At 44.0% G+C, this 23,737-nt stretch overlaps 1 protein-coding gene and 3 long non-coding RNA genes across 6 annotated transcripts in view; 3 read left to right on the top strand and 1 right to left on the bottom strand.

The window, feature by feature from the left end:
- The window catches only part of ABL2 (ABL proto-oncogene 2, non-receptor tyrosine kinase), a 139,381-nt gene that overhangs the window by 14,588 nt on the left and 101,056 nt on the right, over positions 1-23,737 (bottom strand). The window contains exons 8-10 of one of the 3 annotated variants that reach the window (XM_072998156.2): positions 17,077-17,229; positions 12,923-13,012; positions 1,005-1,259 (exon numbers count right to left, since the gene is read on the bottom strand). In XM_072998156.2, the coding sequence (XP_072854257.2) occupies positions 1,005-1,259; positions 12,923-13,012; positions 17,077-17,229 (498 nt within the window). The remainder of the gene's footprint in view (positions 1-1,004; positions 1,260-12,922; positions 13,013-17,076; positions 17,230-23,737) is intronic. The other 2 variants (XM_072998157.2, XM_072998158.2) reach the window with 2 other exon arrangements.
- LOC144588873 (uncharacterized) overlaps positions 1-23,737 on the top strand; it is a 550,407-nt gene that overhangs the window by 439,140 nt on the left and 87,530 nt on the right. The window lies entirely within an intron of this gene.
- LOC144588876 (uncharacterized) lies at positions 1,174-10,929 on the top strand. Its single transcript, XR_013544618.1, has 2 exons — positions 1,174-5,093; positions 8,507-10,929. It is a non-coding gene; the product is annotated as an uncharacterized LOC144588876 (long non-coding RNA).
- Positions 17,374-23,524, top strand: LOC144588875 (uncharacterized). The gene is made up of 2 exons (XR_013544617.1): positions 17,374-21,039; positions 22,912-23,524. It is a non-coding gene; the product is annotated as an uncharacterized LOC144588875 (long non-coding RNA).

Genomic DNA, 23,737 nt, shown 5'->3' with positions numbered 1-23,737 from the left:
TGTCTTGAATAAACAAACAAACAAATAAGATATCGCTGCAGGGAGGGGGCAATGATAACTTCCTCAATTACTCAGGGGGGTGTTTCTTTCAAAAAGGTTAAGAACCACTGGCTTAAATAACCCTTTTAAAATTTGTTTAAGGAGTCAATATATTGTCAAGGATAATGGCCACATCGACAGGGGAAAAAAATCAGCCAACTTATTTACCCATTTTAAAAAATGCTTAAAGAACTAGGCATTAATTTTCCTACATCACAGAAATCAGAAAGTATGAGGAACCGAGAAGATTAAGCCTGGGGGACAAGGATTTCCTATTCTGGACTTATTTCCTGTCTCCCTGAAAATTGAAACAATAACATTTGCTCATTGTGACCTCAGTCCTGTTTTAATGATGACGATGCCAAGTATGCTTTCTAACAGATTTGAAGGTAAAAATGCATGCAGCAGTGATTTACCCAAGTCCTCTTTGTTTTCTGTGGTGTGGCTGAGATTGATAAGACACTGACGGTGGTAAGCGGTTTGTTCAGATCAACTATACCTATGTCTGTTCTCTTTATGCTCTCTCCTCCTGTTCTTTCAGTACCCTGTCATACCTAAAATTGTCCAGCATGCTGGCACAGTAGTAGGCTAGGTACAAGTTTCCCTTCCTTCATCAAAACGGCAAAAGACTGTGTCCAACTATGAGTTTTTGGCAACAAAATGGACTTCGCTGGTGGAACAAATGCCCAGCTTCAAAGCCTTCTGTGCATCTGGGAGACATTGCAAGGCACTGGGCATCAGGGAGGAGAGAAAGGCCAAATCCTGAGTACAGGCCCATTCATACAATAACACATGTTTCTTGATGAAAAGACTGGCACAAAGATGAAGGAGCTATAACCAGTCCAGAGCCAATCTGATCTTGGGGACATTGCTTCCAGAGGGGCAGAATCTGGACCTGTGGATAATTTATTTATGAAGTTGCTTATAAAGACTCAGATTTTTGTTTACATATATAAACGGCATACCTGGTGCAGAGCTGGAAGCAGAAAAGTCTACAGTATCCTGAGTTCCTTCAATATTTTCTTTGTTTTCTGCTTGTTTTTTCAAGGTCCTGGTCTTGGAAGGAAGCATGGGTAATCGGGGCAAATATGGAACTATGGATGAAGAGGATGCTGTTCTTCCAAGTTCTTCTGCCACTTCTGTAAGAAACGTCAGGGGAATAGTTGGAACAGAGAGCAGCAAGGGAAGAGGAAAGTAGATCTGGGTGCTAACGAGAGGCACTGGACAAGGGAAAAAGAAACATCACTGAGAGATTCAGTGAGAGCATGAAAATATTATGTTCAAGTATATAAGGGATCAGCATTAAAGAGTCTCAAAATATCAAAACAGAGAACCAAGTTATTGTAGAAAATAAGAACTATGCTCTCTCTCAGAATCAGGTTATCAACAGAATGCTATTCAGAGGTGAAAGAGTTAAAAGACATAGCTTTTGAAGAAGCAAACCACTTCCTGCCTGTTAGAAAGAAGTAACAGGAAACAACATGCAAAGAGCCTCAGCAGAAGTGGACAGAAATAGAGAGGTTACCTACCTGTAACTCTGGTTCTTCGAGTGGTACTCTGTGAATTCACACTAATGGGTTAACTCTGTGCTGGCGCAGAGATCTCTGGAATATTCTAGAGCTTTATGCTAATCTAAGTAGGACTGCCCCCTCCCATCCACATGGTCTGCCCGCCCTCCAGGTACCTCAGTTCTCAAGGTAGTCCGCCGGTGCATAATTAACATAAGAGTGATGGACAGAGGGGAGGACGGGTGGGAAGTGTGAATTCACAGATGACCACTCGAAGAACCAGAGTTACAGGTAGGTAATCTCTCTTTCTTCTTTGTGGCCTCTATGAATACACACTAATGGGTGACTGACCAGCTTACCTCAGAGGTGGAGGGACGTCACGACATGATTGAAGACAGCACAGCCCGACCAAAGGAGGCATCAGCCCTGGCCCTCAGGTCCATTCTGTAGTGGGTGGCAAATGTGAATGGCATAGACCCTGGGGCAGCTTTGCAAATCTCTGGGAGGGGAACTCCACGAAGGAAAGCTGCAGAGGTAGCAGTGGCTCTAGTAGAATGAGCTTTGATGCCATCAGGTAATGGTCTCTTGGCAATCTGGTATGCTAGCTTAATAGTGGAGACCAACCACCCAGAAATAGTCTGTGAAGACACATGGGATCTCCTGTGAGGAGAGTGTGGCAAAACAAAGAGTCTCTTAGACTTTCTGAAAGAGACCGTTCTGGAGAGGTAGAAGGATAGGGCCCTCTTTACGTCTAGTGAATGTAATGACCTTTCGAGGTCCGTTGACAGGGACGGAAAAAACGTGGGGAGAATAATAAGCTGGAACATTGACACCACCTTAGGCAAGAATGAGACATCCGGGAATAAAGTAACCTTTTTGGGGTGGAACTGGAGAAAGACAGGGTCGGTCCGCAACGCGGCCAGTTCCGAAGCTCTACGTGCAGAGGTGATGGCAACAAGGAACAACGTCTTTAGTGAAAGAAGGTATTCCGACGCAGTTGCCAGTGGCTCAAAAGGAGGACGAGAGAGGCAGTGCAGCACTAGAGAAAGGGACCACTGCGGAGGTGGTGAAGGAGCAGCAGGGAGCATGTTGGCAATATCTCGCAAGAACTGCTCAACTTTTGGGTGACAGAACAGCATGGAGGTGTCTGAGGATTGTGGTTGATGAGCGATGATTGCAGAGAGGTAGACTGTCAATGTTGAAAGAGATAGGTGATTATGAAAAAGGTGGGATAGAAATCCGAGAACAGTGTCAGGATTCATAGGTGAGGTTGGTAAACTGAGTTGTGTAGCAAATTTTTTGAAGCCAGACCACTTGTAGAAGTACAGACTAGTTGTGGAAGGCTTACGTGCATGAGCCAGGATTTCATTTTCTGAGGTGAGATCCTCCAAGCTGTGAGGTTGAGGGTCCATATGTCTGGGTGGTGTGTTTGGCCTTGCTGTTTTGAGAGCAGGTGTGGGACTGGTGTCAATTGAAAGTGGTGCTGCTCAGTGTTTTGAGGAGCGTGAATGACGGCTGCCTGGGCCACTATGGGGCAATCAGGATCACGTTGGTGTGGTTCAGCCTGATTTTGGCTATGGTGCGCAGAAGGAACAGGAAGGGAGGGAACAAGTAAATGAGGCCGTTGGACCAATCTGCCATCAGAGCATCTCCCATGGAACCATGTCCGACTCCTCCTCTGGAGTAAAAGATGTCACACTTGGTATTGCTGGGGGTCACAAACATGTCGATATTGGGAGTTCCCCACGTTCACACAGGTTGAGGTATGTTGTGTGGTCTAGCGACCATTTATGCATTTCGGTACTGAGGTGACTGAGTTTGTCTGCCATCGTATTGTCGTGTGTGGCTATATAGACTGCCATGGGAAAGATGTGGCGCTCCAAACACCATTCCCATATTTGAACAGTTAGATAAAGGAGGGAGGGGAGCGGGTGCCTCCCTGTTTGTTGAGGTAAAAGAGAGCTGTTGTGTTGTCTGTAGTGATTTGTACGACGGTGCCTGTGATGAGTGGTTCAAAGGCTTTGAGAGCTTTGAAAATGGCGAGAAGCTCTAGGTTGTTTATGTGGAGCATTTGTTCTTTGCGTGACCACTGGTCGTGGATCTTTAGTTCGTTGCAGTGAGCACCCCATCCTGTAATGCTGGTCTCTGTCACAATTTGAGTTGTGGGTTGTAGAGGGGAGAAGGAGCGACCCATGAGGAGGTTGCATGGTGTGTCCCACCACTGAAGTTGGGAAGAGAGTTCTGGCGTTAATCGCAAAAGTTTGGATTGGTTGTCTTTCATGGGGTTGAAGAGTGTGAGGAACCAGGATTAAAGGGAGCGAAGTTTCAATCTGGTGTGGAGAATGGTAGAAGTTGTTGAGGCCATTATGCCGAGAAGATGTTGGGCGGTGTGGGCCGGGACAAGAACGTATGGGTGGAATTGCCGTAGTAGGGTGTGGATTTTTATGAGTCTTTCATGGGGAAGAAAGGCTCTCGCCTGCGTGGAATCTAACTCGATGCCGATGTAGGTAATGCACTGGGTGGGCGTAAGAATGGACTTTTGCTCATTGATTCTGAGACCCAGATCCGCCAGAAGGGAAAGAGTGACGTGAATGTCCTCTAAGGCTTGTGAGCGGGATGGAGCGAATACTAGCTAGTCGTCTATATAAGGAAAGACTGTAACTCCCAGTGTATGGAGGTGCGCTGCCATGGGAGCCATACACTTGTGTAAATACTCTTGGCGGCGTGGAGAGACCGAAGGGGAGGGCATTGAATTTGAAGGCATGTTCTCCTACGGCGAACCGCAGGTATTTTCAATGCTGGTGGCGTATCGTAATATGAAAGTACACGTCACTGAGATCTATGACAGGGTACCAATTGCCTTCTTGAGGTATGGGCAGTATTCATTCTAGAGTGACCATCTGGAAACATCTGGAATAGATGTAATAGTTGAGATCCCTTAGATCGAGGATGGGTCTCCATTAGATTGAGGATGGGACGGTAAACTACTGAGAGAAGAAACCTGGGTGGTCTTCTATGACGGTGACGGTTGAAATAGTGTCCTTTGAGACGAGGGACCGGATCTCTTGGTGAAGGACATCGGATGGAGATGTTATGATGAAGTTGTGAGGTGGTAAGTGTGTGAATTCTATGGCATAGCCAATGGCTACGATGGTATGTACTCAGGTGTCTGATGTGATGGAAGTCCAGACTGGGAGGTGTGGGGATAACCTGGTGCTGGGTACAGGAGGGAGGGAGGGCGGATCTGAGTCAAGGCAAAGTCAAAGACTCTTTTTGTTTCTTTTCCGGACGACGGAAAGATTGTTTGGGCCTCTGTCGCTGCATAGTATTCCTTTGTTGGAAAGAAATGGCAGTGTGTGTAGATTGTCTATTTCTATCATAATATAGCCTTGATTATTGGTATTGGTAAGGATGATGCCATTGTGTTCTGTATGGTCAATATTGTTGCTGCGTGTTGTATGATCACACTGTCTTTTTAATTTTTTTTTTTTAGGTTTTCCAGTATGTCATCAGTTTTGTCATCGAAAAGGCCAAAGCCATTGAATGGTAAGTCTTCAATCTGCATTCTAATGTCATCTGGTATTTGCGCAGATTTGAGCCAGGCATACCTGCGGAGGGCTATTGCTGCTACCAGTTGTCTGGCTGAGGAATCAATAATGTGTCTAGCTGTTATCCTCTTCTGGCGAGCAAGAGCCATGGCTTCTTGGTGATATGCCAGTCCTTGTGTCTTGTAATATGAGGCCGACTGGAGAGATGGGAGGGCCTGGGACCATAGACGGCGATGGTATGCTCCCATTGCTGCAATGTAGTTGGCAGTGCGAAGGTTGAATGAGGTAAGCGAGTAAACCCGATGAGCTGCAACATCTAGTTTCCTCCCATCCTTGTTACTGGGGGTCATGGAGGAGCAGCTGCATAGTCTACTCTGAATCGCGTCTACGATGAGTGAATTAGGTGACGGGTGTTTATAGAAGAACGTGGTATCGTTTCCATGAGTCCTGTAAAAGTTCTCCACCTTGTGCGACCATGGAGGATGATTTAGGCCATGTCTCCATGTTAAGTTCGAGGAATGATGGTATGAAAGTCATACTTGGAGGAAGAGGCTGCTGGTTACTGATATTCTCGTATACCTTGTCAGTCTGAAGTAGAGGATGTTGTTTGACATCTAGGTCAAGTAATTTGGCAACTTGTAGTATGAGCTGCGAGTAGGATGAAAAATCATCCAAAGGGGACAGTTCACTGCGATCGCTGTCAGAATCCGGTGTTGGGAGGTTTGGGATGGACCCTTGGTCCGGTACCGAAAGAGAAGAGCGCAATGAAAGAGAACATGAAGAGGGAGCAGGAGAAGATGGCCCATAGAAGGGAGATGGCGAAATAGGCACAGCATGAAGAGACTTAGAGGAACACGGTACTGGAGCCGTGGGCATCTAGTGAGCTTGTGGTGGTAGATGCTGACTTGGTACCGGTGTCTGTTTGTGATGCCCTCTGGATGGTTGCTTGGTACCCATGGCTAGAGGTTGGGGGCCTGAGTAGGTCATAGCGGACTGTACCAACTTTTGTGGCATTGGTACCAAAGCACGAGGCCTCTTTGGTGCTGTGGTACAGGACTTGGCAACGTCTGCATGTCTTTTTCTGGAGGTACGAGATGGTACCGGTGATTCCGGTACCGAGTCGATCTCCAATGAGGACCGAGACCGGTAGTCATCTCGGTACCGATGTCTGTACCGTAAATATGCGGATGAAGATGGTGCCCGTATCGTAATAATATCAGTCCCAGTAGTACAATGGTGCCTCGCTTAACGAGCGCTTCATTTACTGACAAATTTGCTTAGCGATGGCTTTTTCGGAGCGATCTTGCGCTCCGTTTAACGATGTTCCCTATGGGCGATTTTCACATAGCGATGTTTGGGACCATGCTTCGAATAGTGCTGACAGTTTGGGTCCCCCTGTTTCGCTTAACGATGGTTTTGACAGCTTCATGTTGGCTGCTTTTTATACGTTTAAAAATGTTTAGAATGCTTGAAATCATAAGTGCACTTAATAAACCCTTTGTTAAACTAATTTGACTTTGTTCCGACGCTTTTTAAATTTGTTGTAATTTCCCCCCCCCATTGAGATGCATTGAATAGGTTTAAATGCATTTCAATTGGGGAACCGCGTTTCGCTTAGCGATGTTTCCTATGGCGATTTTCGCTTAAGGACGGCAATCCGTTTCCATTGGAATGGATTATCCGGTTTTCAATGCATTTCTATGGGAAACCGCGTTTCGCTTAGCAATGTTTTCCCATAGCGATGATTTTTTGGAACCAATTAAAATCGTTAAGCGAGGCACCACTGTAATCGGGTTCGGAGCGATGGTACCGATGAGACCAGAATCCGGATCATTTGTAGATAGGATCATAGTACTCTCTGGGTTGGTAGAGTTTGGCCCTCTTCAAATGCTTGTGCCTTTGGGATAGTTGCCGGGATGGAAGAGACCCAATAGGTGTAGTGGGTCTATCCAGATTGGTACCATGGGAGGTATGCCATTCCTTCCTTTGCCTCTTTTTAAAAAAATATTTTTATTTTCTATAACTATAACATAAAACATATACATATAACCTATAAATTCAAATACAATAACTGTATTCCCCACCACCACTGTATTCTTGCCATCATCACCATCACCATCACCATCACCATCACCATCTTCTTCTTCTTCTTCTTCTTCTTCTTCTTCTTCTTCTTCTTCTTCTTCTTCTTCTTCTTCTTCTATTGTCCTCTTCTCCAAAACTGCATTGATTCTTGATTTGGAGCTTTCCCTTTCCCCCTTATTAACACATATTCACATATTAACACATTTTAATAAAAATTATTCTTTTTCAATTCTTCTTTAAATTACAAGTTAATTTATCATTTATTGCTATATTCCATATTTCTTTGTACCATTCTTCGACTTGCAATTCAGCTTTTAATTTCCAATAATCAATCTAGCTGCTGTTAATAAATTAGTTACCAATTGTTTAGTCATTTTGTCATATTCCACATTCTCGTATATTGATAAAGCAATCTCAGCATTACATTCTATATCTTTTCCACATATATAGCTTAATTCCTTAAAAAAATGTTTCCAAAATCTTTGCACTTTTTCACATTCCCACCACATATGAAAGTATGTATCCTTCCTTCCTTTGCCTCTTATGTGGTAGAGGACATTGTGGTACCATAGAGGCCGAATCTGACTCGCCCACAGTTGTGGTGCGATGGGCCGAAGGTGGGCTCAAATGCGGAGACAATGGTACCATGGTCAAATCTGCCTCAACCGGTGAAACTGGGAGTTGAGCCAGCAGAGGAGATTCAGGCTGAGCAGATGGGATCAGCGCATCCTCTGAAGAGTCGATGCGGATCGTAGATTGATCCTGTACCGGGGGGGTCCAGTACTGGAGTGGCTCGAACCTCAGAAGATGATTTTTTCTTCTTCTTCTGTTTAGTAGAGTCAGAAAGAGGGATGGATGGTGGTGCCAAAGCTGGCTTGGCAGATGGGGGTGCCTTAGATTTATGTTTCAGTCTGAGAGAAGCCTTGGAAGGAGTCAGAGAAGTAGTAGTCAAAGTGGAAAGGTGTAAAGGAGGCTCAGCGGTAAACAGAGCGTCCATGGGTGGAGGTTGAAGGGATTTTTTCCCCAAAGATAGGATCGTAAACATTGCTCTCTCCGATTCAGAGCCTGCTTCGTAATGTTTTTACAAAACTGTCAGGAGGAAGTCTGATGGGTTTCCCCCAGGCTGAAAAGGCAGCATTTATGACCGTCTGAGAGAGAGATCTTATTGAAGCACATGATGGACTTCATAAACGGGGGAGGCTTCTTTGCCATAAATGGCAGGAAGGGGGAAAAAAAAACAAGGAGAAAGGGGTAAGGGGAGGGGGCGTTACTGTTAGTGATGAGAAGAAAAAATTGTCCTAAGAGAAAAAATTGTTTTTTTTATAGGAATCGCGAAGGCAAAAGAGGAGCAGCTCTAAGGAGGAGACTTCATGCAGTGGCGGTAAAAAAGAACTGAGGTGCCCGGAGGGCGGGGCGGACCTTGTGGATGGGAGGGGGTGATCTATTTAGATTAGCATAAAGCTCTAGAATATTCCAGAGATCTCTGCACAGGCACAGAGTTAACCTGTTAGTGTGCATTCACAGAGACCACGAAGAAGAAGTGGACTATTCATGTTTTTGGTTTTGTGCAAAGCACAGAGGGAGAAAGTGAGATGTGAATACTTCCTGTGGCAAGATACACTTTCTGTCAATAGAAGGAGAAAATGCAGGGAGCTGTTCTTCCCTCCACCCAGCTTTGCATAAAACCCAAGAGTGTGGGGGAAAGCAGTCAAACTAATTTATGCTTCCTCCCACTATCCCTTCTTTATCTTCTACAAAGTCATCCAGAACATGTGTTGTGATACAATGTATCCACATAAATATATATCCATATTGTATAAAATACCTACAGCACAATTCATTTTCAACTAAAAACAGCACAAGAAGAGAACCACACTGTAATGCTCCAGCACTGACTTTAGTGGATAAATAATGAGGATGGTTATATTTTAGCAGGCTTTCTCAGAGTAAGATCCCTGTAAATGAGATTCGTTGTATCGGCTATGTTTAAATGTGATTGTTTTAATTTTGATATTATTTTTCTATAATTGTACTTCACATAGAAAAGCAGGTTAAAAACTCAGAACTAAATGAGGGAAAGAACAACCTTAACTACATATCAGAGACTATGCTTACTCTGTGTGTATGTAAATTCTGTGATCATTTATAAAACCAAATATCAAAATGTCATAACATCCACACTATGTTTCTAAATGTATTTTAAATTATCCTTCTCTGTTCTTTCCTTCCAATAAGTTCATTGTAAAGCTCTCAATCAGTGAACTCACTTGGACTTACAACAGTGAATCATTATTTTAGTGTTTTCTAAAAGGGAATGTCCTTCCAAGGGACCTCCAAATTTAAATCTTATACAAAATGTCAACTGCAAAAGGAATTTCAGAAAAACTGGCACCCATTATTGCTCCCTAATACTGCAAAATTGTGTAATATTGTTCAAATTTCATACTAAATCCCTGGAGCATGTAATAATGCACTAAAAACTGATATTAGTATTACTCATTATTTTTCCAAATAATAAAGACCAAAGGTGTAACTTTTCAATAGTAATGGAATATTCATTTCTATAGTGAGTAATGTTACCTACAAGGATAATTAGTGCTTTTCTTGGATTATGTCAGATGGCTAAGGCGTAATGCGCTGCTCTTGTTTGAATATGAAAATAAGGATTCCATGAAACTCAGAGCAGGAAGAAACCCTGTTCTCATATAAACTTCATAGGCCAGATGATTCAAGGCAGGTTTAAAATATATATATTTAAAAATATAAGTAACAGCCATTCTTCAACAGCTAAAATCACTATGCTTCCCAGCTATGCTGCCTTGGAAAAGTGATGTCTCCCTTGCACTATGGAATTAGCCACCATTTTTAAATTCACAATGTCCTTGGAACATTTCACCACATTCTTATTATTCACAAGGGCATTTATGCCCCTATCTTCAAAATGCATGACAGCAGTCTACTTTTTAGCTATTTTACTGTAAGTGGCTATTACTCATCTTCAAAAAGAAGGCATCCTACAAATTCCAAAATTGTTTTAATTGGCTAATGATTTACCAAAGAGGTAAAGATCAGGTGGAGTTCACTTGGGAACACGATCTCAAGAAATTCCTCAAGTATTCCAACTACAGATCATTATAGGTCTTAATGCTCTGTATGTCTGTAATCATGAGAGTTAGAACAGAAAAGGCCCTGGTTATGGCAAGCTCTAACTCCCTCCAAAGTATCTGATACTACTCTAGTCCAGATATTACGCTAAACCATGGGTTTAGTTTTATGAAGACAGGCAGTCACAGGTTTTTCTCACATGTTCTCCTGGGCTCTGCTTTGCACTGAGATCAAAGAGTTTAAATACTTTTGAACAATCAGCAGTTTCTGGGATGTTCAAATTTGGAAACTGATTTCTTCAAATCATTCTCAGTGCAGCCAAAACAGAATCAAAATGTGAAGAGATTAAGAACTGGGGAAAATGGATTAGGGAACCTTTCTGAAAAAAATCAGGTTTTTCTCAGTGGCTGGGAACAGCTGGCTAAGAGAAAGGAGGGAGGCAGCTTTTACACACCAAAGAATAGAAGCATCACCTGTGATTTATCTGTTAGGCCAGTGGTCCCCAACCTTTTTGACACCAGGGACCGGTTTAGTTGAAGACCTTTCTCCCAAGTACTGGGTGTGTGTGTTTACTTGTTATGCAGTAGGTCAGTTTCCTCCCTCTCCAGTCCTAAGAGTTTGGGTGGATCAAGGCCCTTGTGGTGATGGAACATGAGGCACTCAGTAGCGAGGTAGTCCAGGCTGGAATACCTTGAGGGTGCACCTGTCTTTGATGGATGGACATAGAGGCCAGGGGGATGCCTGAGGATCTCCCGGCAGGGCTTGGGATCAGGCTTGCCCTCCTGCCTCCCGGCTGGAAAAGGAATAGAAAAGCGAGGTGAGGCATTGCCGCCGCCACCTCCCCCCATCTCTGTCCAGCCTGGGTGTGTGCATCGCCCTCCCAGCTGGCCAGGCCCAATCTCGGCTCCCCGGTGATTTTGAAGCCCCTTCCTCTGTCCTCCCTGTGAGGCATCCAGCCCGGTCACCCCCTCCTTTGCTGCCACTGAGCCACCTGCTCTCCACCGCCAGGTCTGGGCTGGGCACACTGGGCGCTGCTACCGCCCTCCCTGCCTCCTTCCCAGCTCCTTCATGCAATGGGTGCCTACCACCCATGCAACCTCATCAGAAGGGGAGACGAGCAGTGAAAGCACCTCTAGGGTGCCCCTGCCATGTCTGCCACCCCTGGGAGTCATACACAGCTGAGGCGACGGACCATGAGGGACCAACAGAGCCAGTGTTGCGGCCATCCACAGCGGGGCTCAAAGCCACCTTTGATGAGCTGGCCCCTGGCCGGGCTTGGTGGCTCCTCCCCTGCCCTCTCGGGGCCCTCGCGTTCCAGGGCACATAGGCAGGATGGCGGGGAAAGGGAGGAAAGCTGGGAGCATGATGACAAGAGGCATGCTCCTGCCTGCCACTCATCCGTCCCAGCGGCCTGGTCCTTCCAAGGCCACAAATCAGTACCAGTCCATGGCCCCGGGGGTTGGGGACCCCTGTGTTGGGCTAAAACTTCATGTCAGTTTGTTCCTCGATACTGTACTAATTGGGGAATAACTTCAGCTGTGGTGAAGGGGGGATAGAAACTGATTTCATCTTTGGAGGGAATTTGAGGGAATCTGAAGGCTGACTGGTGGATTATCTTGAAAAGTCTGGAAGGTGATGAATAAGGCATAAAAATAAGTTCAAAATTTTGTTCGTTTAGTTATCTCCTAGGAGATGCTATGCTCAGTTGCTACCCTGCTATGAGGAATGTACTCTGTGCATGTTCTGAGACCATGCCAAAGCTACGCTAATGTGTAAGTACTAGGAAATCTAGCTAGCATTCTTATTCTCTTGTGTGTTTGCTCTGTACTGCTCCTACCTTAGATTTTTTCTTGATCATTTTGCTCCAGAATACTTTTGTTGTTGCTCTTTTTGAAACCATTTGAGATGTTTTGCGTTTTGCCTTTTTTCAGTATATTTAATAAAATATTTAATCTCTATTAAATTCCCTGCATTTTGGCTAAGAGGGCCAAAACTTAAAACCTGCCCTTGCCTTGTCCAGCTACCAGGACCCTATATATTTTGTGAGTGCTTTGCAGAGTTGCATGAGAGTTAAAGTGCTTAAACCTTGTGATTTTTTGAACTCCCTGGAAGCACTGCTAAGTTGGATCAGACTAGAGTGTTGGGCGGTTACCAGGATAGGTAAATTTCTCCAGCCACCACCACATTTAATTCTCCTGGCCTCACCCGCTCCAGGAACAGCAGAGTAGTATGGCACAAATCATAATTAATATCCTGGCTTGTGAATTGTGGCTTGAATTAGCTATCATTCCCTAGATTTAAATATAACAGGAAACTGATTTGTTCACTGACATGAACAAAAGATTTAATGCTTTTCATTTCACATGCAAGGGCAAAGAGGTCAGTGTACAAGCCTGAATCGTCCAGTTGCTCATGCTCATTATGCTAACTCATGGTTTAGCATTAGGTCTGCACCAGGCTGAAGTCTAGAATGTCAAGCTATGAACAGAAATCCAGTAGTCTATGGAAGAAAGGCTCACAGAGTATTAGCAACTGCTATAAAGCTAAGGGAGGAGTATCAGAGTACATTTAAGTGTTGCAGAAGAAAAAGCAATACAGAACAGAATGTAGAATGTAGTTTTAAAAAGAAGTTCTCACCTTCAGAAATGCTGGAATCATGGAACATAGTTTCAAATGCTTGGTGAGTCTCAGCAAATGAAGGCCTGTCTAGTGGGTTCCATTTCCAACCTTCAGCATGAAAAAAGAAGACAAAATATTACGACGATCCCAATGTAATGAAAGTTATGTACCAGCAATATCAAGCCTCAATATCTCCATTCAGAATGTCAATGTCAAAGAGCAATAATGAGCTCTTCAGGAGATCCACAGATGAATTTTAACTGCTCTGGGACAATCTAAGAGCTACCCCCTCAATTAAAATGTGCTCTTCCCTCCTAATAATAATAATAATGAAATTAGCGCTGATCCATTAAATCAAGGGAATGCATGCTGCTTTAGAGAAGAATCATTGGTCCTGGAAGCTTCCTGAATCATGTTTCACGTCTTTGCAATCCGCAATGGAAAGGGGGGGGGGATCAAGGGGCCATTTCTATTGTTAACTTCAAACTGGCAGAATTTTTGAGATCCTTGTCATGATTTACCAATTCTTTTTAGAATGCACAGGCCCTGGAGTGATTAAAAGAATATTTACAAATATCAGACTTGCTCTAGAATGATCAGCAATCTGGTCTAGAATTTTGTTTCTAGCAACAGCCAGCCAGGCCCAAAAGCAGCACCTGAAAGTAACCTTTTTAAAATTATTTGTTCCCAACCCCTAGTACTCAAGAACAGGGGTCTCCAACCACCGGTCTGCGGCCTGGTGCCAGTCCACGGCCTGGTGCCAGTCTGTGGCCTTGGCCAGACCGCGGAGACAGATCTCCACCCCCGCATGCCCCCCGCATCCCGTTCGTGCACGCATGCAAAGGCCCCCACCGCTTGTGCATGTGCATGTGTGCTGTGCGAGCACCCCACGCGCATGCATGTGCATGCTGCACAAGTGCCCTGCTCCTTCATGCATGCATGTGTGTGTGTGCGGGTCACCCCCTGTGCTCGCACCACCCCTTCACACATGCGAGCACAGGGGGTGACCCGCCCCCTGCGCACAGAGCCCATCCCCTCCCAACCAGTCCAAGGTGTCGAAAAGGTTGGGGACCACTGCTCAAGAAGGTCAGCCATGGAGCTGAATGTCCATTTAGTATCATGGAAAATGGCTGCCTATCCTCCATGTATCTGTTTAAACCCCCACTAAGACATGTAGGCCAATAGTCAGTACAACATACTGTGCAAATTTATTCAATAAATTATGTTTTGCATGACAATACATGCTTTTCTGTTTGTTTGATGAGGGGGAAAACACCTCTCCTCACTCTTCCACAAACGACTTTAAAAAGTTTGGCCAACCTTCTTCTGAGTAGACAAAAACCTTTCAGTTTGCCACAGAAGAAAAATATTTTCACCCTATAGTTGATTTATTAGTTCTGTATCTTTTCCAACTCTGAAACTTTTGAGATACAGCAAAACTTCATCTAACCTTTGGGACATGGCTATGCTCAAGACTTATATAAAAGTATTATGACCTAGCCAGAATTAATTCAGGCTCCAGTAATTCCCTAACAGGGTTATTTTAATATGCTCAACGACTGGTCCACCCTTACAGAGTTTGATAGTTTCAACTGTTATAACATTCTACAACTAGTCTGTCATCTGGAGCATGGCACCTTGAAAATATGAGCAGACATGGTCTAGAGGGGCGGGGTAAAAATCAAATAAATAAATAAATAAATAAATAAATAATAAATTACTCTTCATTGTATATATGATTCATTCATTTCTGAGCTTCATTTAAGATACAACTTTTAATCTTCAGGACACCGACAGTTTAGAATCTGGAAAGGTGAAGGACTGCTGTTCTCATGTTCCTTCCTGAGTGCATGGTTCAATAGCTGAGGCTGTGTTCCTGATTTCTTCCACAGACAAAGTATAGCAAGTTCCTGTATAGTCTGGATATTTATTTGCGGTCCCGCTCCTGAGGAATACTGTATATTCTTGGCCACAAAACAGAAAACCTTTATCTACCAAATTAAGACCTGAATTTTCAGAGAGATCTTCAGAATGAACTGTTCTATTTTCTGTCTCTCTCTCTTTTTTTTTGCTGGAACAGTTTCTAATCAGATCTCTGTTGCTTTAGTTTTGATGCCACGAATGTTTCTTTTTCTGCAATATACTGTTGTTATTGTATTTTACACTATAATAACATAAATTTATTTTGGTTTGTAAATCATGCTGTTTTGTTATTGGAAAGAAAGTAGTGTGCTTTTTGTTTTGTTATTGGAAAGAAAGTAGTGTGCTTGACACTTACATTCTGTTATTTAAAAATTCAAAGACTGAATTTCCACTACTGTGACACACTGATTTTCACGCTATATCCTGACATTCTTTATGTGTAATCACATGCTATGTAGACTCACATTAGCACAGATGTGAAGTCAGGATTTTATAGCCTAATGTTCACTCCTCTTCACTTGTTTACAGTGAACTGACCAACTGTTTTGTTCCCAAGATTTGAGAAATTATATAAAAACTAATCACACTCTTCTGATTTTACTATCACGTTTTACAGCATCTGTAAGGCACCTTATCTGTTAACCCCAGATCTTGTCCTGAGAAACTTCTCTATTTCCTCCATAATGAAAACTCAATGTGAGTCAGTACTGTAGGCACATTTCTTGACAACAGTAATAAAACAGAATAATAATATAACTCTACTCTTTTTTTAACTTGTCTGATTTAAAGTCACAATTTAAAGTCTTGTAGCTACATGAGAGCACAGAGTGCTGTCCTCTGAAGATGCCGGCCACAGAGACTGGCGAAACGTTAGGAAGAACAACCTTCAGAACACGGCCAAAGAGCCAGAAAAACCCACAACAATCACCATAAAAGCCTTTTTAATTTGCTTCACTTTCTTTTAATGTTGGGAAATTATAGCAGGTACAATATTGCAACCTTTTATTGTACAGAACACAGAAAAGATAAGTGAATGATGCTTTTATCATTCTGGAATCCTGTAAATGGAATAAATTTGCACATGTCTACAAATTCAGCTACATGAATTCATTTTCGATTGTTATGTAATGTGAGGAGACTGAATTCTGAGGGAATTTGTCGGGAAATAAACATTCACTGATGAGGAAGTGGGGAGAGATTAGGAGGAGGAACAGTAATAAAGCCCAATGTCATATATTCTCATTGGTGGAATTCTTGTGAGGCATCTTGTTTCAATGGACTGAAGGGGATGGCTGTATTAAGTGGAGTTTCTGCCTCTTTCTCCCCACTTGCAGCCTCTGCACTCCCAGCTAAGAATTTTCGAAAAGATAACTTGCTGCTGCCGATGACCACCCCCAAGGGAGGCCTGGAAAATGGTGACTAGAAACCAGGCTTTCTTTGAGGTGGTTGTCTGGAACGCTCTGCCTCTGGAAATACACTACCCCCCCACCCACTTTTTTTAAAACCTTTACAGCTCTTTATAGAAGCCTTCAAGAATATCTCCATCTGTAGTAGACCTTTTAACCCACTATATTTATACCTGTAATTTTGTTCAGCTGTTGCCATAAGGGGTTGTCTTTTTGTCATTTGAACTATACATTTCTCTTTGGTTGGGGTGGAAGAATGGGCAGTTCTTCTACTGGTTGTGAACTGCCCAGAGTACTGCTTTTCCACTAGATAGATGATATACTAAACAAACAAACAAACAAAAAATAGGATTCACTGGCAATTCCTTCCCCACATACACATTGCATTTTCCCTACATGAGAATCCATACTGCTCACGAGGCTCCTCCAATCTTATGGAATGACTTTGGGCTTCTGAAAATTCAGAGTGGTAAACTGGAGAGATGAGGACTGGAATATTCCCTGGCTTGGCCTTATGTTCATGCAGTTTTGAATCCAATGCTGTATTTTTAACAAAAGCATGATTTTCAAGTTCTTCACCTTCAAAACTTTGAGATCATGAATGGAATTATAAACTGCTGGATTCCATTCAAGTTGCTGTACTAGATCTAAAAAAACTGCTCTCTGGGATTTGCATGCCACAAGGCTATGAGCACAAAGATTATTATCAACTATAGGCAAAACATAATTAGTATCATACAGATATGGCAAGCTAGTCAAGATTCTATCTCCTACTGTGTCTTCTCTCGCTACCTCCAATTTGCATTATATTCCCAGAAATAAAAAACAGAACATAATACTCACATGCTCTCATGAGTTCGTACACCTTTGGAGGACACCCTTCAGGCTGTTCCATTCGGTAACCTTTCTCTAGCAGATCATAAACCTGAGAGAGGTCAATGCCAGGATAAGGTGACATTCCATAGGTTGCAATCTCCCATAATAATACTCCAAAAGCTGTAAGTTAAACAAGATTAATATTTAGTCCTGCTGTTCGTCATTATCTGTACACCACTATTCACTATTCCTGCACTATTCAATTATTAGTTATAAAGAGAAAACAGAATTAGAAGCTGAAGGAGTTTTTCAATTTGGATGGGCTTCTTGGATGTGGCAACTTAACTGAATTGAAATGTTTTCTTCAACACTGACCACTAAGTGGGCAGAAGGGAAATTTATCTGAGCCCATGTAGGTAGATTTTAGTTAATAAACGATAGGAAAATTTCCTAATTGTAAGAAAAGAAATAGAGAGGTTACTTATCTGTAACCATAGTTCTTTGAGTGGTCCCCTGTGAATCCCCACAAATGGGTTTTACTGCGCCTGCGCAGGGCTTCTCGGAATATGCTAGAGCTTAAAAAGACGTGATTAGTAGGACATTGCCACATGGCGTGCTTGCTCCGCCCGCCCGTAATACCTCAGTTCCGAAAATGTCGGTCGCTGTCAAGGCTCTGGCCAAAACAAAGCTCAAGACACTAAGTGATGGACAGCAGGGAGGATGGGCGGGATGTGTGGATTCACAGAGGAACACTTGAAGAACTATGGTTACAGGTAAGTAACCTCTCTTTCTTCTTTGTGGCCTCTGTGAATGCACACAAATGGGTGACTAGCAAGCTCACGTACCAGAAGGAGGGCCATCACACCAACAATGAAGTCAGCACAGCCCTTCCGAAATTTGCTTCTTTCTTGACCCTGACATCTAGGCGGTAACGCGTCAGAAAGTCAAAGGAGTTGACCAAGCGGCCGCTCGACAGATGTCAGGGACTTTAGCGCTACATAGCCAGACAGTGGACATGGCCATTGCTCTTGTAGAGTGTGCTTTTAGCACATCTGGCAGAGCCTTGCCTGCCAAGTCATAAGCCAAGAGACAATCCACCTTGAGACTGTCTGTGAAGAGGCTGGAGAACCTTTCCGTGGGCCATGGAAGCACACAAAGAGTCTGGGAGAAGTGTGAAAATCCTTAGTCTTGGAAACATAAAATGCTAAGGCGCGACGAACATCGAGGGAGTGAAGCATGCACTCAACATCAGAAGAGGGAGATGGAAACAACGTCGGAAGAATCAAAGGCTGATTAACATGGAAATCTGAAATCACTTTAGGGAGGAAGGTAATGTCTGGGTACAAGACAACTTTATCTGGATAAAACTGAATATAAGGAGTGTCGGCCCGAAGGGCGGCCAGCTTGCTTGCTCGATGTGCAGAAGTTATAGCTACAAGAAAAAAAAGTTTTGAGGGAGAGAAGTTTGAGATGTGTCGAGGCCATGGGTTCGAAAGGAGGCAGAGCGAGAGCATGGAGAACAACTTGGAGGGACCACTGAGGGAGTGGAGGTTGCACAGATGGGTGAATGTTCCGCAAGCATCTAAGAAACATATTGAGAGTTGGGTGGGAAAATAGACGAGAGGCCTCGGATACAATAGGCTGATAGAATACTATTGCAGAAATATAACTTTCAACGTGGAGTGGGCCAAACCTTGATCAAAACAGATGACAAAGAAACAAGAGGAGGGTATCCAGCAAAACAGGAACTGCTGATAAACCTCTTGATGCAAGAGAAAACATTCCACTTATAGGAATATAACAATTTAGTAGAGGGTTTCCTAGCTTTGTCCAGTACCTCCGCTATGATGGGGGGATTCTCCATGCCGTGAGGTGTAAAGATTCCAGGTAGGAGTGACAAACACGGCTGTCGTTCTGAGTCAGCAGGTGTGGCCAAAGTGGAAGTCTCAGGAATATGGCCACAATGGCCCTGAGAGGAGTAAACCAGGGTTGTTGAGGCCACTATGATGCTATTAAGATGGCATTGACTCACAGCTGGCAGAGCTTGACTATCGTCCGCTGGATAAGAGGAATGGGGGGGATAGAGAAGGACATTGCCCCAGTCTACCATGAAGGCATCACCTAGGGAGTTCACACCGTGTCCCGCTTGAGAGCAGTAGTTGCTGCATTTTGAGTTGGTCTGGGTGGCAAAAACGTCGAGATCTGATGTTCTCCATTGGTTGCAGAGATGGTGGAAGATAGAGTTGTCGAGAACCCACTCATGGGTTTGGGTGGTCAGATGGCTCAAACAGTCGGCAACTTCGTTGTCCTCTGTAGATACATGAATAGCCATAGGGAAGATGTGGCAGTCGTAGCACCATTCCCATAGCTGGATCATGAGGCATAGAAGAGCCAATGAGTGAGTACCCCTTTGTTTGTTTATATAATACAGATTAGTCATATTGTCTGTGGTAACCTGGACGATGTGACCAGCTATGAGGAGACTGAAAGCTCAGAAAGCCTTGATGACTGCTAGCATTTCTAGGTGGTTGATATGCAGTACATTTTCCGAGTTAAACCATAGAGCATGAATTTCGTTATCGCCACAGTGTGCGCCCCATCGTATTGGGCTGGCATCCATCGTGACCTGTATTGTCAGTTGAAAAGGTCAAAAAGTATGGCCCACAAGGAGGTGCAGGACAAAAGTCCAAGTGAGTTGGCAAGCTAATTCTGAAGTGACAAGAAGACGTTTTGAAGGATGATCTAAGAGGGGGTCAAACAGGGACAGGAACCAGGCCTACAAAGATTGCATCTTGAGTCTCGCGTGTTGGAGCGCAGAAGTGGTTGAGGCCATCAAGCCTAGGAGATGTTGTGCGTGCCGAGCAGAAACCATGGCATGAGGTTAGAAATGGCAAATAGCTCTCTTCAATTTGGATATCTATTCATGAGGGAGAAAAACTCTGGCCTTGATTGAATTGAGATGCGCCCTGATGTAATCTATGGTCTGCGATGGATCGAGATGAGACTTCTTGAAACTGACTTGCAAATTGAGTTGTGCCAAAGTCTGAAGAACAAAGGCAGAGTCCCTTTGGCCTGCGGAGTATGACCCTGCTACTATCCACCAATTGTCTATATACGGAAAGACCATGATGTTGTGCAGACGAAGACAGGCAGCCACAGGAGCAATACACTTTGTGAAAGTTCTTGGACTGGTGGACAGCCTGAAAGGGAGGGCACAGAATTGGTAAGCCCTCTCCATGAAGAGGAAACGAAGATATTTAAAGTGATGTTTGTGAATGGAGATATGAAAATACACATCTTGTAGGTCTACAACCACAAACCAATTGTCTAAAGAAAGCAGTGGGATAATGGATTCCAGGGTGACCATGCGAAAAGCACGTTGGACGGATGTAGGTGTTGAGAAGTCGCAGGTCCAGGATGGGGCAAAGGCCTCCATCGCATTTGGGCCGGTAAAGTATCGAGAATAGAATCCATTTAAAACATATTGGGAAGGTACTCGTTGGATAGCGTATTTCTGGATGAGAAGAGAATTTTCATCCTCTGGGGCACTGGTTCTTAACCTTGGGTTACTCAGGAGTTTTGGACTGCAACTCCCAGAAGCCTTCACCACCAACTGTGCTGGCTGGGGTTTCTGGGAGTTGCAGTTCAAAAACATACGAGTAACAAAGGTTAAGAACCACTGCTCTAGGGCAGGTGAGTAAGTCATATGTTGGAGATAGCTAAGTGGAGGGAGGTTGGTGAATTCTAACAGGTAACCATGTTGTATGATAGAGAGTATCCAAGAGTCCTTGGTGACAATGGACCACTTCTTGAGAAAGGGAGACAGATGGGGACAGCCAGATTTGGAGGGATCAAGTGAAAGATATTGTTTATTCTTTCTCGCAGGTCGACGGAAAGTTTGTCTATTCTGCTGAGCTGGTGCCTGAGAGCACAAAGAAGGAGTAGCTGAGGAAGATAAAAGATTGGACCTCTCTGGAGCAGGACTGAAAGGTTTGTAAGAACAATAAGGTTGCTAATATGATTATTGAAAAGTGAAAGGTCTGTGCCACTGAGTGTGTTGGTATGTAGGCTGTTGGGTGGAGTAGGAGCGGGCAGTTTTGCGATTTTGTGTAGATTGTCCATCACTTCATCAGCCTTCTTGTTAAAAAGACCAACTCCATCAAATGGGAGATCCTCAATGTGGGATCTAGCATCATCATTGATCCCTGCCGAGCGCAGCCAAGCATGTTTTCAGAAGGAGATGGCAGAAGCCAAAGCCTTCGAGGCAGCATCTGCCGTATGGCGAGATGCAAGATGCTACTGCTTTCAGCAAGAGTAGTGGCTTCCAGAGGAGTACTGAGCGCATCAGTCCTGATCTCCTTGGGAGCAGACTGAAGGACAGGAAGTATTTTGTTCCACAATTGCCTGTGATAAGCGCCCATTGCTGCTTGATAATTGGAAACTCTCATCACAAATGAGGCTAAAGAATATAAACGATGGCCAAGAATGCCCAACTTTCTGCTCTCGCGGTTAGTGGGGGGTGACTGTTGACCAGTTACCAGCACGAGATTGATTAGATTGGACAACAGAATTTGGAGCAGGATGCTTGATAAGGAAAGCTGTATCGGCAACGTGTGTTCGATAGTGATTCTCAATCCATCTGGAAACTTGGAGGGAGGTGGATGGCTTGTCCCATGACTCTTTAATAAGGTCCAGCATTGCTGGTATGAAAGCCAGACTCAATGGAGGTGATTTATCCTGATTTATATAGTCAAAGACGAGGTCATGCTTAGGGGAAGGAGGTTGCTCGATATCGAGTTCCAATGACTTGGCCATCTGAAGAATGAGTTGGGAATAAGAGGTAACGTCTTTAGACAGGGATGGAGCGTGAACATCTGCAACATCTGAATTCAGTGTCGGTAAATTGGACAGAGACTCCCTGGAAACTTCAGAGGGAGAATCATGTTCAGAAGCTGTCGAAACAGAGGAGTTCACAGACATGGGGAGAGTTGGTGAAGGAAAGTGTTGACGGGCCCGAGGAGTTGAAAGAGGGGTTGGTGCTGGGACATGATGGGTAGATTGGGATCTAGACAAACTGATTGTCAGGCGCAATGTTGAAAACAATGGCACCGAAGAAGCACGTGAGTGCTTGAATGGAACAGGGTCATGTTGAGAAGAAGCTGGATTGCATCGAGGGACATCCAGCTCAGACAGACAATGTTTAGTTTTCTTAGAGGTTGGTACCATAAGATCGGGTTGATAATAGGCTCGATGCCGATTGAAAAGGAGGAGGCAACGGTGATTGCGAGGAATCAGATGGGGCATAAACATAGTAAACATGCTTGGGACGCTCGTAGTAGTCCTGTTCAAACTGCGGCTCGAACTTGTCAAAGCATTATCAATAAGGTTCATCGCGTCAGCTGACCTCATAAACAGGCTCTCTATACTCAGAAAGTGAATGGTGTCAAGATGGACGCGGGACAAAATTATTTCCTGATATTGAAAAGGTGAGGAAACATGGTGTGGCTTTGCTGCTCTCTTATGTGGAGGGGACGGCGAGACCAACGCCTCTGAGTTTGAGAGGTGAATAACAGTAGCCCGCCCAGTCGAAACAGGCCAGGCTGGATATGACATCAGCCTCAGAACGGCCATGACTTGGGAATAAGCTTGGTGTCGATACCGAAGCTGGAGCTTGAGTAAGCGGTACTGACTCTCCTGCTTCTGAAATGGAGTCCTGGTCCAGTATATCTCGAGATGACTCATCCAAGATGGGAGACGGGAGGGAAATCTGTATGACCGGAGGCTCTCGAGGGTGGTGAGGCTTAAGGAATCCACTTAGCTTTCTTTTGCTTAGCCCCGTCCTTCTCTTTTTTTTCTTATCAGATTGGGCCGCAGTCAAAGCTGAGGACGACTTCGACACCGAAGTTGATGCTGAGGGGGATTTTGGCTTGGAAGCCTTGGTAGAGGCTTTCAGCAATGAAGTAATTGGAGCAGGTGGGTGAGAAGGCTCAGACCAAGTAACTGGAGTGGAGGTAGGCTCCATTGTGGGGCTAGGCTCCATTGTGGGGCTGCTTGGATGGATTGGGACCGAAGTCATTGCAGTTGGAGTTTAAGATTCAGCTCTTTTAATTTTTTACACTCTGGACAGGAGTGGGTTTGGTGACTTTTGCCCAGGCAAAAAAAGCAACTATCATGGCTGTCAGTAAAAGGAATGTTATTGGTACATGTCACACAACGCTTGAATGGGCCTGAAGAGCCCATTAAAAAGGTGGGAAGGGTGGGAAGATGAAAAATAACTCACAGGGAAATGTCCGTAAATGAAAAACTGATCAGGTCCATAATCCAAGAATCGAAAATGTAAGGCAGTCCGTAAGATCAGAAGTCAGAAAATCACACTTAGTAATCACTGCAGAAGTCTGATTTCAGCAGCAGCTAAAAGGAACTGAGGTAAAAAGGCGAAAGATTTATACGATCTGAAGAGAAACCAGAAAACAAATGAAGATTTTTTCAGTAAATGGCCTAAACTCACCTCAAAAGCGGAGAAAGATCTTTCTACAATTGCAGAAACAGAAATCTGATATTATATGCATCCAAGAAACCTATGTGAAAAGAAAAGACTTGAAACTGTTAGAATGGCCAAGGTTAGGAAAATTATTTGCAGCCTCTGACGTGTGTAAAAAGAAGAAAGGTGTAGCCATCTATATTAAGA

This window comes from Pogona vitticeps, chromosome 4 (assembly GCF_051106095.1).
Source record: "Pogona vitticeps strain Pit_001003342236 chromosome 4, PviZW2.1, whole genome shotgun sequence".
NCBI classification, from domain to species: Eukaryota; Metazoa; Chordata; class Lepidosauria; order Squamata; family Agamidae; genus Pogona; species Pogona vitticeps.
Note: the sequence above shows the minus strand (reverse complement) of the source record. Positions and strands in the feature narration are given on the sequence as shown.